This window comes from Temnothorax curvispinosus, unplaced genomic scaffold, assembly GCF_003070985.1.
Source record: "Temnothorax curvispinosus isolate PA1 unplaced genomic scaffold, ASM307098v1 QBEX01010107.1, whole genome shotgun sequence".
NCBI lineage: Eukaryota > Metazoa > Arthropoda > Insecta > Hymenoptera > Formicidae > Temnothorax > Temnothorax curvispinosus.
This window is the reverse complement of record NW_020219887.1, coordinates 128,085-142,984: the sequence shown is the minus strand read 5'-3', so window position 1 is coordinate 142,984 and position 14,900 is coordinate 128,085. Positions and strand designations below refer to the sequence as shown.

General features: G+C 37.8%; 2 protein-coding genes across 3 annotated transcripts in view; one reads left to right on the top strand and one right to left on the bottom strand.

The window, feature by feature from the left end:
• The window catches only part of LOC112459728 (UPF0668 protein C10orf76 homolog), a 3,949-nt gene extending 184 nt beyond the window's left edge, over nt 1-3,765 (top strand). Inside the window, exons 2-4 of one of the 2 annotated variants that reach the window (XM_025023996.1) lie at nt 2,679-2,864; nt 2,943-3,275; nt 3,358-3,765. In XM_025023996.1, coding sequence (XP_024879764.1) covers nt 2,718-2,864; nt 2,943-3,182 — 387 coding nt within the window. In that variant the 5' untranslated portion in view covers nt 2,679-2,717 and the 3' untranslated portion in view covers nt 3,183-3,275; nt 3,358-3,765. Of the gene's footprint in view, nt 1-2,589; nt 2,865-2,942; nt 3,276-3,357 lie in introns of those variants that run through there. The other variant, XM_025023995.1, reaches the window with a different exon arrangement.
• Nucleotides 1-14,900, bottom strand: part of LOC112459729 (neprilysin-1) — a 143,245-nt gene that overhangs the window by 22,424 nt on the left and 105,921 nt on the right. The gene's annotated exons all lie outside the window — the stretch shown is intronic.

Sequence of the window (14,900 nt, the reverse complement as noted above, 5' to 3'; positions counted from 1 at the left end):
TGTCACGACTTTTTACCCGTTCGGGCGCAAAGCCGGATCAAAAGGGAGTTGCGGGAGAGTAGGATGTCAGGCCTCTCCGACGGATCTCTCGCACGAACCGAATTTCTAACGCGAACGTGAGTGTTGGGCGCCAGACGCGGTATCCCGCGTCCACTAACGCGAAATTTATCACAAATTATCGAAACGTTTATCGTAATTAAACGGCGTGCGAGAAATCGACCAGCTCGGCGTATTACTCAGGGACGAAGGTGATATAGGGCAGCGCGAATTGTGACGGGCGACACAGAAATTACGAACTCAAACAATTAATAACAAAAGAGATTAACATTTATTGCAAAGAAAAAAAACAATTAGCTCACGAGATTGCTCTAATAAATTAAAGAACCGTTGATTCATCTCTCACAAAAGCGAAATCATATAGACGTGAATAATCGTGAGCGTGGAAGAATAAATCAAAAATCGCTACAACCAGGAAAATAATAACTCCGAAAACAAGTCAAAATTTTACGCGATCTCAGACGCCAAGTTTACTCTAGAAAGTACGCAGGGTCGCGATTGTTCAGAATGCTGTCGCCAGGAGAGAGTATCCCCGACATACGAGGCGCAATATAACACAACGACGGGCCAATAATCAAGCCCGAACGCGACAGATAACGCGAAATATTTAGGTTTTATCGCGCCGAGGAAATCATCAGCGCGAGAAGGATATCGTACTCAATCTAACGAATTTTTACGGGACATACGCCCTACGCAAAAGAGTACTTAATTCAACGCGAAAGAAAGAGTATCCTCCGAGGAGAGTAGCGCTAAACCAGCGCGAGACTACACAACGCAATAATGTCTTGACGGACTTACAGACTAACGCGAAATAAACTAAATTTAACGCAAGAGATGACGAACTTACATACTAACGCCATGTACAACTAAATCTACGCAGGGGAAAATATCTACACGAGGAAAACGCGAATTTGACCGCAAGCACACGAGATTACGGAAACGGCGTAACGCAAAAGAATTATTCTCGACGAATAAACTACGATCACGAGAGTTGCGCGGGACGCACCGCCGGGTAATACGCGATCGCGACCACAGATACCGTAAGAATGTTCGCAAATTACCGAATCGAGATATCTATCGCGATCTCCAGGACCTTCACGCGATGAGTACTATTCACTGGCCACGAGACCATCCCAAAGCCCTTCGCTTTCGCTCTCGATCGCAGATGTAAAATTGTGAGATCTCAATTACGCGAGTACTTTAGGCGAGAGCGTGGCCCGGAGGGCGGTGTCGTGGCTTACATTACTACCGTCTATTACGAGGCAACCTCACCGGTAAGATGCTTCCTCGGTCGGGGTTGTCCTCTCCGCCGTCACCAAAAACCGTCGCGAGAGAATCAGGCACCAAGTGCGCAGCAAGAGTCGGTCGGGAAGCGCTCAAGAAAGCCGTGCGTGTCGTCCCGAGGGTGGCTCAAGAATGATCGCGGAAGTGCGCTCGATAGAGGCGTCGATCTAACGCCCCTAGCGGGACATGCGCGACCCTTCCGCGCGATAAGCGGACCAATTGACGATGAGCTCGCAAGCTCGTGTGGGAGCCGCTAGCAGGGTTATCGACCGTGGATTCGGCGGGGCGTTCGAACGTGCCCTTCGCGCTCGCGGGGTCCTTCCAGGTTTCCCCGTTGTAGTAGGCAAGGCGATGACTCCCGCGGTGTCCTCTGGCTCGACTCGGGGGCGGTGGCCATCCATCCCCAGAGTCCGTCTGGCCTCGGAGGACTGCAGACAGGCCCGGCGCCGGGCCCCTGCGATGCACAGGTTCGCCTGCCGTTGCTGGCGCGCAGCGCGCGCGTCTCACGTCGTCCCTCGCTTAGTAGCGGTCCCCGTAACTCGGGCTCCTCGCCCTCGACATCTCGCTTTCGGTCCTTGTGATTCCGTTTATCATCCGGCTCTCCTGGTACTCCTCGTCATCTTCAGTGTGGCGTTGGAACTCCAACTCGACGGGGTGAGGCGCCACGCAATATCGCAAGAAAAAAAAAAAACAATAATGAATATTTGAATCGCAACTTTAATACGCCCCTGGAGATCGAAGGTTGATTCGTGAGCCGTCCTCGGGCGCGCAATCCGCGCCTTGTGACGGCGGCGGAGCGCTGCCACGCCGCGGCGAAACCGCAACGTCACAGCACATAATGCATCATTTATCCTTGTTATTCATCGAGTGTTAATAAATAAGGATAAATGATGCATTATGCGCATCATGCGTAAAACGGAAAATACCCTAAGGGCCCGGACACACACTTCTGCACAACGCATAATACGTAAGCATAAGAAAATTGATTGGTCCATACACATGTGCATAAGGAAATAGACCAATCAATTTTCTTATGCTTACGCATTATGCGTTGTGCAGAAGTGTGTGCTCCCCGCTTAAGGGTCTGTCTACAATCAGTCGTATATCGGAGGGTATTTAACAGTGTGACATTGAAATGTTAAATTTATGTTATGCAGAACAAGAATGTTGATAAATAAATATTTAGACGACATTTTTATTTATTATATAAAGAGTTATTATATAAATATAAAATGCATAGTAGTGCCTCTGATTTCTTTTAGAAAAGTTTAGGATAATCTAAGATTATCACACAAACGTATCGTTGTGAAAGAACTTATATACCAACATGTTTCTAGAGTTTGAATATAAACAGAAGAAAATAGTTTACTGTACCAATGGCTATGAGAAAAAGGAGCGGCTCCGGTGCCAAACGTCAACACAAATGCAAGCTAGTACCGATCTATGAGAGTTTCTTTAAAGACGAAGACCTGACGCTAGCTCATCCAAATTTCTGGAATGAATTGTTCCTTATTAAACCTATGGTACGTATCCTGGGACTGTTTTTGCCATTTTCCGACTTATCGAAGATAAATATTTATTTCATGCAATATATATTGTAGGTACCTCACATCGAAAATGAAATTCTACATATGACATCGGAACAGCTAAATGCCAGCAAAGAAAATTTGAACGCATTGGTGTGCCACTGTGTTGACACATTAGTCGATGAACATCCATTTAGAATAGTATACGCGTTGCAAACTTTAGCAGCCGTCATCCAATCCATGTACAAGAAAGCCAACCAGGGAGACTATGGATTTAATTTAATAGATATTCTAGTAACCTCCATCGCCGAATAATACCCTGGGCCCAAACGCGATAGCTCCTAGTGCTTCGCCACCCAACGTGATGGCTCAGCCGTTTAATCTACTAGCAACTTTCCTGCAGTACTGGTGAGAATATAATATAAATTATTACAAAATTATTGATAATTCGCTGCTTAACAATTGTGAGATATCTGCATTTGCATTACAGTTCGATAGTTATGCAAGTAATTCGAACGGAGGCTATAATGAGTAATGTGAAGCTGTGCTTCTTGATACTAAGCTGCATTGCGGAGGACCAATATGCAAACAGTTTAATGCACGACGCGAATCTGGCATTTAGAGTTCAGCTACATAGAGTACCTATGCATTATAGAAAGTTGCAGGATAAGGCAGCGCCGGCTCAACCGCTTGCAGCTATCTTTTCAATATATGTTTCAGGAGTTCGTGTTTCTTATCTCTCTCAAAATATAATAGAAATCAAATAAGGACAGAGTTCCACTAGTGTCGAAGCATTTGCAGCTTACAGCTTATAAAATATTGCTTATAAAATGTAAATGATTGTCTAAATTTCGAGACGGAGTTATAATAAATTAAAGAACGTTTTAAATGCTCGTTTTTCATCATGTTACTTAAAATGATTGTTATCTATATTGTTTCGTTATAGATTTGCTTGTCGAGTTCGTGAGATCATATATAATGAAGAAATTTCCGCTTGAGTTATATCATCAATGTATCATCAATGTATCGGCGTAGTTATTTTTTTATTTTTTAATGCAATAGGATTTTTTTTACTATGGCATGATTGAGAATTAGAGGTTGCAATGTAATCATAGAGAAATGGATATGTTTCCATTATCTTTCGTACTTATAGCTTAATAATCTTTTTTAATTTGTTTACAATCAAAATGTGCTCATTTATCAGACATTAGATGGAGATGTACTTATATGGAAGACTTAGGTTAGTGCGGAATATTTCTACAAGGAGATAGTGCTAGCACTCCTGGTTTAGACCAGTGGGTGCTGGAACTGCCCCTTTTAGGAATAGAGTCCGCACTAACCTATAAATCTTCCAGAGGAAACATGAATACATCTCCTTTTGAGGTCCACTAGACAAGCATGCTCGTAAAATGATTCAGAAAAGAGACTATTGAACTATAAATATAAGTCCGACAGATAAACGCGTTATGATAAAGTAAAGGATAGTATAAGTTATATATTATAAGTTAATTATAAGTATCAATATTATTTGTCATACAACTCTGAAATTTGAATCACTTGTCAGTGCTTAAAATGTCTTATGTTCATTAAACCGCTAGTAAAATTTTTTTTTACGAACGCAATTTGATTGTCTTTTTACAAAGTTCTGATCGAAAATCAGAGATTGTACACAATTGACTAGTTTTACATAATTATTTTCTATAGAGAATTGGCTGGTGGACTCCACAACAAAAATTCATGTTTGATGCTTATAATAATACATATATACATATGTACAAGTACAGCCTATATTTAATTGTATATACAACAACAGTAGATCTATTTAAATTGAAGAATGTGGAAGCCACCAGCCAATATGAAGTTTAGATTGAAGTATAGATATATCGCATATATTCCATAGAATATACCAAAGATTTTATATGTGAGGAATCCTTGAATGATCCTTGACCGGATCAATATGTATTGTGATAAAAAGCTGTTTATTAACAAAAAATGTTTATTAACCAAATGTAAAAATATATTAATATAATATATATAGAAAAATATAATATATTTTTTTTACATGTTTTGAGTGCAAAATATATCTAATAAAATGATTATTCAATATATATTTATATTTGTCCCTTTCCTACGCAAAAATATGTATGTACTTAATGACTTTTTCTGTTTAGATTTTCCTAATCAACCAAATCTTAAAGTATTATATATGAAATAGAGGTAGAAAAAACTGAGAAATATAATAAAATTCAAAAATTGCTAATAATAAAGGAGTTACCGATTTCTGTTTAAAAAAATCTGTGTGATTGCTCTGATTTCCGCAGTTTTTTTATGGATAGAGTATATTAAAGGTAAGTTGGTATTGAATTTGGCGAGAATCGGTGAAAGGGTTTCCGATTTTTGCCTTACCGATTTCTGCTTGAAAAGTGTATAAGTTATACATAATATACATGTAATTATATTTCAAGTCTCGTTCTTTGGGATTACACATAGGTATATAGTACCGCTACTTCCGCTAGGCTGAGTCACAATATTTAGAGAGTATAGAGTAAAGCTTTCGTACGCGCCTGCGCGTACCCTCACAGCCGTCATATCTTCATAACGTTTCTTGTGCTCGACAGAGACACATCGAAAGAGAGTTTTTTGCCCTTGTCAACAATTTTTCTTGGAAAAATGTTTTCCAATTTCTCTAAAAGATGGGGAAAGGAAAGAAGAGAAGAGAAGACAAGGAGTCAGACGAGAAAATCCTCAAAAAATTGAGGAGGTTAGAAAAGAAAATTAAACGAAAACAGTCTGTCGACGTGTGCGATTCAGGTAAATCTGTTTTTTTTCTTTGATATTATTATTCCTTGAGGTATTGGCTTCGTGTTCTCGCAATGAATGAGACACGTTTGCGCTTTATGGCTGGTGACTTTTGCACGAAGGAGGTAATAACAACCAGTGCTTTACTTGAATCTATGTCTGTTTTCAGACGATTCAGCCCTCAAGTCGAATAATGAAAATCGTCCAAATAACATACAGGTCGATAACCTCTCTGTACATGACGCATCCAATGACGATTTAAAAAGCATTCTTGCGTCTAAGGACGACGATGCTAATGGACAAGTATCGTGTGATCAGTCCAAATCAACGGCTCAGGCCCCAGACACTGAAAGTGAGGTTATGGAAGTAATTTCGACACTTTCGGGAAAGACGTCAGATGAGGTTAACAATACGGTCGTGGAGACAAAACAGTTGGATGAAGAGACTAAAAAAGTTCTTGGGGAAGACCCAGAAAGTGGAAAACAGAAAGACATTGATCTTCATCCAGATTTGGTGTCCAGATGGTCAAAATGGGTGAAAGAAGGTTTGGCCAAAGAAACAAAAACGGAGGTTCTGGCCAAATATTCCAGAAAAGGAAATCTTTCTTTGGAGGCTCTTGCCTTAAACGCAGAAATTGCAGCTACGTTGAACGAAGCTGGCACTAAACGAGATAATCTGTTTATTCAGGAACAAAATTTTGCCGGGACAGCACTCGCAGCCTTGGGAGAAGCAATTACGATGATTCTGAAGGATGAGGAGGAACCTATTGGATAGGATGAAGTTATTGGAGCGACTAGCTGACACTGGGAAGTTGTTAACTCAACTTCATTTCCAAATTTCATCATCCAGGAAAGCTTTTATTACTCCCGTGTTGACTAAACAAGTCAAGGATTTGCTTCAAAAAACCACCCCGGATGATTTTCTCTACGGAGATAAACTAGGAGAAGTAATTAAGTCAGCAAAATCTGTGGAAAAACTCGGAAAAGAAATTAAAGTCCAGAAGGCCCCTGTATCTTCAACTGTCTCCAAAAAACCCAATTCTAAGTACACAACTACACAGGACTTACTTTAAACTGGAGAAGCCCTTACTCGAGACCAGGAACGTCGAACCAGGGCTACAGGACGTCACAGACGTCTTCGAAGTTCTCGAAGAATTAACAGTACAACAAACCAAAACAGGCTGTTCAAGCCAAGACTCAATCCACCCAGCAAGAAAAACAACAATAGTTGAAGACGTAAGATATACTGCTGGACGTTTAAAAAATTTTTACCAAGCCTGGGCGGCGATTACACGCGACAAATTTGTTCTTGAGTGTATTAAAGAATATAAAATAATCTTTAATCATCCTGTTTATCAAAGCAGAGTTTTCACTGGTAATAATTTTTCTAAAGAGGAAGAAAAAGACTTAGAGGAGGCAATTTTTAAATTAAAAGCTAGTGGGGCTGTAAAAGAATGTAAACCAATTCAAGGTCAATTTATTTCACCACATTTTTTAGTTCCAAAACCCAATGGTTCAAAACGTTTTATTTTAAACTTAAAAAATTTAAACAAATTTATTAAAACGTCTCATTTTAAACTTGAAGACTTAAGAACAGCAACAAAGCTTATCTCAAAAAATTCGTTTATGTGTACGTTAGATCTGAGAGACGCTTATTTTTTAGTAAATATTGATAAAAATAGCAAAAAATGTTTACGCTTTATTTTCAAAGGTACACTTTACGAGTTCACGTGCCTCCCTTTTGGTTTATGTACCAGTCCATTAGTTTTTACCAAAGTAATGAAACCCGTGGATAATATATTAAGAGAACAGGGTTTAATTTCAACAAGGTATCTAGACGATATTATTTGTATAGGATCAACTTACGAATCTTGCGTGAAAAACGTAACAATCACTAAAAGAATGCTCGAATTTTTGGATTTTTTGATCAATAAAGAAAAGAGTATGAATATTCCGGAGACACAATGTAAATTTTTAGGATTTATTATTAATTCGAGTCAAATGACCTTAGAGTTAACTCAAGAAAAAAGGAAAAAATTAATAAGTCTAATAGAAATTTTTTTACATAAGAAGTCTTGTAAAATACGCGATTTTGCGAGATTAATAGGATTATTGATAGCTGCTTGCCCAGCGGTTCCTTATGGTTTACTCTATACTAAGGTATTAGAAAGAGAAAAATTTATGGCTTTAATTGTGCAAGATCAAGATTTTGAAAAAACCATGTCGATATCAAATAGCTCATATTTAGACTTGAATTGGTGGAAGAAGAATATCCCTACTGCAAAACAACCGATAAGGCATTTTAAATTCGAAAAGGAAATTTTTTCAGACGCCTCTCTTACAGGCTGGGGAGCTAGTTGTAACTATTCTCATACCAATGGTTTTTGGACAGCGTCAGAACAAAAGCTACATATCAACCATCTGGAGTTAATTGCAGCTTTCTACGCTTTAAAATGTTTTGCTTCAAATTGTCGTAAATGTGAGATTTTGCTCAGAGTGGACAATACAACTGCTTTAGCATATATAAATCGAATGGGGGGCATTCAGTATCCTACATTAAATCGTTTAGCTAGAAATATTTGGCAGTGGTGTGAAGAAAGGGAAATCTGGATTGTCGCCTCTTATATACCTTCACAAAAGAATACAGACGTTGATAGGGAATCGAGAAGAACAAACATTGATACAGAATGGAAATTGGCAAATTTTGCATTTAAAAAAATCGTGAACAGATGGGGTTACCCAGAAATTGATTTATTTGCCTCAAGAAGTAACACTAAGATAAATAAATTCTGTTCTTGGAAAAAAGGTCCAGAGGCGTGGACCATTGAGGCGTTTACACTGGACTGGAAAAATTTAGAATTCTATGCCTTTCCGCCCTTTTCTGTAATATTAAAAGTATTACAGAAAATAAGGAATGATAGAGCGTACGGTATTTTAGTCGTATTGGCCTTCCCAGCCTTGGTATCCTGTATTTATATCTATGCTTATGGATAAACCAAAAATTTTTTTACCATCACCTGATCTCTTATTATCTCCCTGCAGGTCCTTGAAACACCCCCTGGCAAGTCATCTTTCCCTGGTTGCGGGAAAATTATGCGGATAGCATACAGAAGGAAAAACCTGTCTGAAAATGCCATCAACATTTCGATTTCATCCTTAACAGAGTCAACATTACGTCAATATAATTCTGGTTTAAAAAACTGGTGAAATTTTTGCAGAAAATTTAGATTGGATCCTTTCCAGGCGGGTATTGAAGCTGTGTTACAGTATTTAGCTCAACGTTTTGACAATGGAGCCTCTTACGGTACTTTCAACACCGAGAGATCAGCAATATCACTCATCAGTCTCGATGATTTCTCGAACAATCCAATAATGACTCGTTTCTTCAAAAGTGTATTCAAATTACGACCTACAAAAACGAAATATGACTCGATTTGGGATATTGAAGTAGTTTTGAGATGGGCAGAAGAGTTAGAACCTCTCGAGACTCTGGATTTAAAACATTTGACTTACAAACTAGTAATTCTAATGGCATTGGCAACCGCACATAGAGTTCAGACTTTGGCGTTAATAAAAATCAACAATATTTCTATCTCACAAGAAGGAATCCAGATAACAATAACTGAGGCAATTAAAACTTCGAAAGTAGAAGTGGATCAACCCAAGTTCTTTCTGCCTTTCTTCAAAGAGAGATCAAAGGCATGTGTGGCAAGAGCCATTATTTGTTACTTGGCAGCAACCAAAGACTTGAGGAAAAGTGAGAAAAATTTATTTATTACTATAAATAAACCTCATCAGGCGGCAAACTCACAATCCGTCAGTAGATGGATAAAAGAGTGTCTTAGACAAGCTGGAATTGACACACGATTCACAGCTCACAGTACACGACACGCTGCGACTTCGGCAGATGATCGAAAAAGAATAGATATAAATATAATACGTAAAACAGCCAGTTGATCAGGGCAGTCAGAGGTCTTCACTAGATTCTACAAAAGACCGATTTCTTCTGATCGAGGTGTGTTTTCTTCAACAGTTTTAGGAGATCGTTAAAACATATATACGTATATATACAAAACAATTTCAGTCGCCAGCAAATAATTCAAAATAAGTCGGTTTATTTCGACCCAACTGGCCAATTGATACAGGAATTGCACGACGTTTCGACCGAATTCCGGTTTTTATCGAGTGCCTTTTTTCGAGTTACACCGATCCGCATAACAAAATTAATTGCATCGTTGATGTGGTGTCCTGACTACATCAAGATAAACGCAAAGCTAAACACAAGAGAAAGAATTTATACATTTAACAATAGAAAAACTCTACAAAATTATTACAATATCACGATAGTCAAAAACAATAAAGTCAATTAACATTGTAAAATTAGTTAAAGCTTACAATTCTTATGCGTTCCAAGACAAACGGTGATACATGAGATTAAAACGTCACCAGCCATATCGAGGCACAACGTCCGAACAGTAAGACAGTCAAAGTCGAACTAAAGTTGTCAACGTAATCCGCGAATGACAAACAACGCTCTGGTAGAAAAAACGAAATATGAAGAGCAAACTAAGTAATACCAATGACACGGTTTATAAATAGATGACAGGCTTTCAGTATCGTTTTGTAAATTGATTGTGCAATCATGTTTTTTAATAAAAAACATTTCGGATATTTCTCTTTTTTTGAAATGCTTTTCTCTATATAAAATTTCAGGATGCTGCCACTTGAAATCATGATTGTGTGCAAGCCGGTGCTTACTCACAACAGAATGACTATCTGGATGACTATCTACATTTTTCCTGATATCACATCGATGTTCTTTGATGCGTGTTTCTAAGTGCCTTTTTGTATGGCCAATATATACAGCATCACAATTTGCACAATCAATCTTATAAACTAACTCAGTCTGACTGAGATTCGGCAACTCATCCTTTCTTTTCCTAATCACACAATCTAATCTCTTCGGGATGGTGTGAAGAACCCTAAAATTCATGTCTCGCATTGTACGGCTAACATTTTTGCTAAGGCCTTTTACGTAAGGTACAGTAATGCACCTTCGAGGATCTTGGGCCACTTCGCAACTGACAGGATCGTTGTTACGATTTCGCAATTCACCAAGTCGGACATTAACATATTTATCAACAACTTTCTTTGGGTAACAATTATTTACAAGGATCTTTTTGATTTCACTAATGTTGGAATTGTGAAACCGCGAGTCCGACAAAAAATATATACGTGTATATATATATATATATATATATATATTTTTTTTTAGTAAAAAAAAATTAAAAAAAAATAATAAACAATGTGTGTGTGTGTATTTTTTTGCCATTGTTTATTATTTTTTTTTAATTCAAAAATAATTTTAATTAAAAAATATATATATATAAGAAAGTGAAAAAATTCTTCAATGTAAATTTGTAACTCTAAACATCTACCTACGTGTAATCCCGAAGAACGATACTTGAAATATAATTGAAAATTAAACGAACTTACCTGTAAGTGACGTTCGATTGTAATTATATGAGAGTCTCGTTCGAAGGGATTACAACCCACCCTTTAAAATCCTCCCAATCACGAATTTTTTCTCCTTTCTTGTCGACAAGCTATATAGCTCTGAAAATTATGAAGATATGACGGCCGTGAGGGTACGCGCAGGCGCGTACCATAGAAAGCTTTACTCTATACTCTCTAAATATTGTGACTCAGCCTAGCGGAAGTAGCGGTACTACCTATGTGTAATCCCTTCGAACGAGACTCTCATATAATTACAATCGAACGTCACTTACAGGTAAGTTTGTTTAATTTTCAATTTTATATAGAGTATCGTTAAAGGAAGGTTGGTATTGAATTTGGCGATAACCGGTAAAAAAGGGTTCTTTCTTAATAAAATTTTGAATTTTTTGAGAAATCCGCCAATTTGGAGATATCGCGCTATAATTCTATTATATTCTTCAGTCTTTTTTACCTCTATTTAATATATTTTCCAACGTATCGTGATAAATATCAAAATGACATAATATGTGAAACCAGCAGCTTATAATGACAAGAGAGTGAATTGATAGCAGGTCAGCTTAGTAATTCCACAAACAGTTTTTATGGAAAATCAATCCCAGCGAGAAATGACCAATCGAATCGACGTCTAATTGACGTCGAAAACGTATATCAAAAAGTAATTAAAATATTCATCGATTTTGATTGATTTATGGCACAACTTTCGATGACTTTTCGAATCAAAATAAATCGATTTCGACTCGATATTGATTATTATTTCCTCACTGCAGATATGGACCAATTCACCGTCTCCGATTAACATGATCCTCCGATTAAACTCTTTGGTTCTTTCTAAGGGGGAGAGATCCATAGACTTGCAAGTTGCGAGGAGAAGACGGATGAATTGATGAGGGGAATTATTTAAAAATGGGAGAATATCTCTTGGAGATTGAGAACAGGTTTCCTCAATGTATTTGACTAAATAAGAGGCTTTACTACAGTACAATCCGCAATTAAATATTACATGGTTAATATTTTGCATTGGGTTGCCGCAAGGGCAGCGTTTGGCTGATGACAAAGAACGAGACGTCTGTCGTAGCGTGGACATAAAGTAAAGCATACATAGAAAAACGTAAGACGTAACAAACTGTAAAATATATAGCCTTTCGCGACTTACGTTATTCTCTACCTTATTTTAGTTTATTAACAGCCTTCCGAAGTTCCGATCACGGACTTATGTCTAATTGCAGCACTGCTGTTTGGCGCCGTCGGTGCTCAACGAAATATTCAAGTCGTTGCTCGGTTGCCGGGTTGTTTGCGCACGCCCATTGCAGCAAATGGCGGCTCATACATATAACGCAAGTAATAAAAAGCTCTGTTTAGCAGAGAAAACTACTTTGCAATTGTTGTAAAATTTGTGAATGTGATTGATGTATGCTTTTAATTTTGGCCGAAACTAAGAGTAATACACCAATCAAATTCACGAATTTTACAACTGCAGTTGCAAAGCAGCTTTCTGCTGAATACAATTATAATTAGTATAATGCCTGTATGTAGGTGCCTATATATAAAAACTTTTTTACTTTCTGTCTTTAATATTTATTTTAAATTATTTAATTTTTTTATTTAATTTAATTATGTTTAAAAAATAATGGCAAACACGGCAGGTTTGTCTAGAATTCTTAGATAGGTGAGCTACAGAAAGAGAGTTCTTTTAAAGTCAATTTTGTCTTTATTATGTGTAGTTATCTTTACAAAAAAAGAAAATATGTTGACGTGAAAGAAATTGAGAGTAACTAAAAGGTTTTTACATTAGTTGAAATAAAAGCAAACCAAATCAGTAATCTGTCCTGAAGATAGAATAGAAAATAAATGAACTGAAATAAAAAACCAGATCTTACAAGACGGAATTAAGATGTCTGGATTACTGATTGCAAATGTGAGTCGTAATACTGAAACATACCAATTATGAAAAAAAAGAAGAAAAAAAAATGAAAAAATAGGAGGGCCTCTGCATTAATGTCTGAATAAGATCGGTTCTTGGGCTAGAATTTTAAGCCAGAGCCATAAGAATGAAAGTAATTCTCAGATCTCAAGACAAATATAAACTCTAGCAGAGGCTTTTGTACTTTTTTGACTATTGTCTGTCTTCAAATATGGCGTCCCAATGAGAATCTCTTAAGGGGGGAGCCTCGTGTAAAAATTTTTTTTTGTTGCATTTTTTTATGGCTTGAAAAATTCATGTACCATCTGAAGAATATATTTCCAAAGTTTCAAGGCCTAAATCAAATCCTAAAGGACCCTAAGACCCTGATACTTATGATAAGAATCGAGTAAAAAGGCAAGATCGACGATCACAAAAAGCGACAAAAGAGGCCAGGACTGCTCGAAAAAAGGAAAATGCAGCACAATTAGATGTTTTTCTAGAAGAGGAAGGATTATTTTACGGCCCTGGCATCGCAGATTAAGCTTAGGTAAATATAAATCACTATATAAGTCACTATCTTTAAACGCGTTTTTCTCAAAACGCTTTTTTTTCGCGCCGGGGAATATAACTCAAAAAGTTAATGGCCGATCAACTTGAAACTTTGTAGAGATATTTGTATATGTATCGTATACTTCATGAACCTAAAAATATATTAAAATTTTTATAATAAATATAGTTTTTAACGATTTGTTTAAAACAGAAAATTGAGTAAATTTTTTTAAATGTTCCCAATTTTTCATTTTTTGGTTTTTTTTTTTTGCTAAATTTAGGTTCATGAAGTACAAAATAGAATCATCACAAAGAATACCAAACTGCAACTGGTGCACTCCCTCATCTTTCCCATTGCAACCTATGCAGTCGAGACATGGACCATCAAGCAGGCGGACAGGAGGAGGATAGAGGGGTTTGAGATGTGAGTGTTCCGGCGCATCCTCCGGATCCCTTGGACTGCACACCAGACCAATATATCGGTGCTGGAAGAACTGGGCATCAGAATAAGACTTCTCAAGCGAATTAATCAGGCTTACCTCCGCTACTTTGGACACATCGCCAGACGAAGAAACACAATGGAGAAGCTTGTGGTGGAGGGAAAGGTTAATGGAACGAGACCAAGAGGAAGATCACCAAACAGATGGACAGACCAGCTGCGGCCCCTGGTGGGGAGTTCGATTCACGGGGCGACTCACTTGGCGCTGGATCGGGGGGCTTGGAGCAACCAAGTCAAAAGTGCGATTTCTGTGGCGTCACCATGAAGCGCCGCCACGCCCTGTCAAGGGCAAAAGGATTGAGGAGGAGGAAGTACAAAATATCTTATTTTAATGGAAAAAATTTAGTTCGTTGATTTCAGATAATTACAAGGACCTGGGCGTTCCCCGGCGCAAACTCGAGGAGCCAACTTTAAGCAGCTGTAGCGTTGCCATTTTGTTTTCTTTTTCCAACAAAAAAATTTTTTCTTGTACATTAAAACTTAAATATTACAATGTATTTTATTTGAATTCAATAATTACTCCCACTTTTTGAAGTGAAACTTCTTTAGGCACGGTAGTGAATTCGATTCGCGACACGAAAAAGTGTAACGGAAGTGAAACTTCTTTGGTACGGTAGTAAGTTCGATTGTGCGACACAAATAGTGTAACGAAAATTTGACCAATAGGCGTACGGCGTTGGCGAGATGGTTCTTCTTCTGGCACGGTAGTAAGTTCGATTATGCGACACGGAAAGTGTAACGAAAATTCGACCAATAGGCGTACGAAA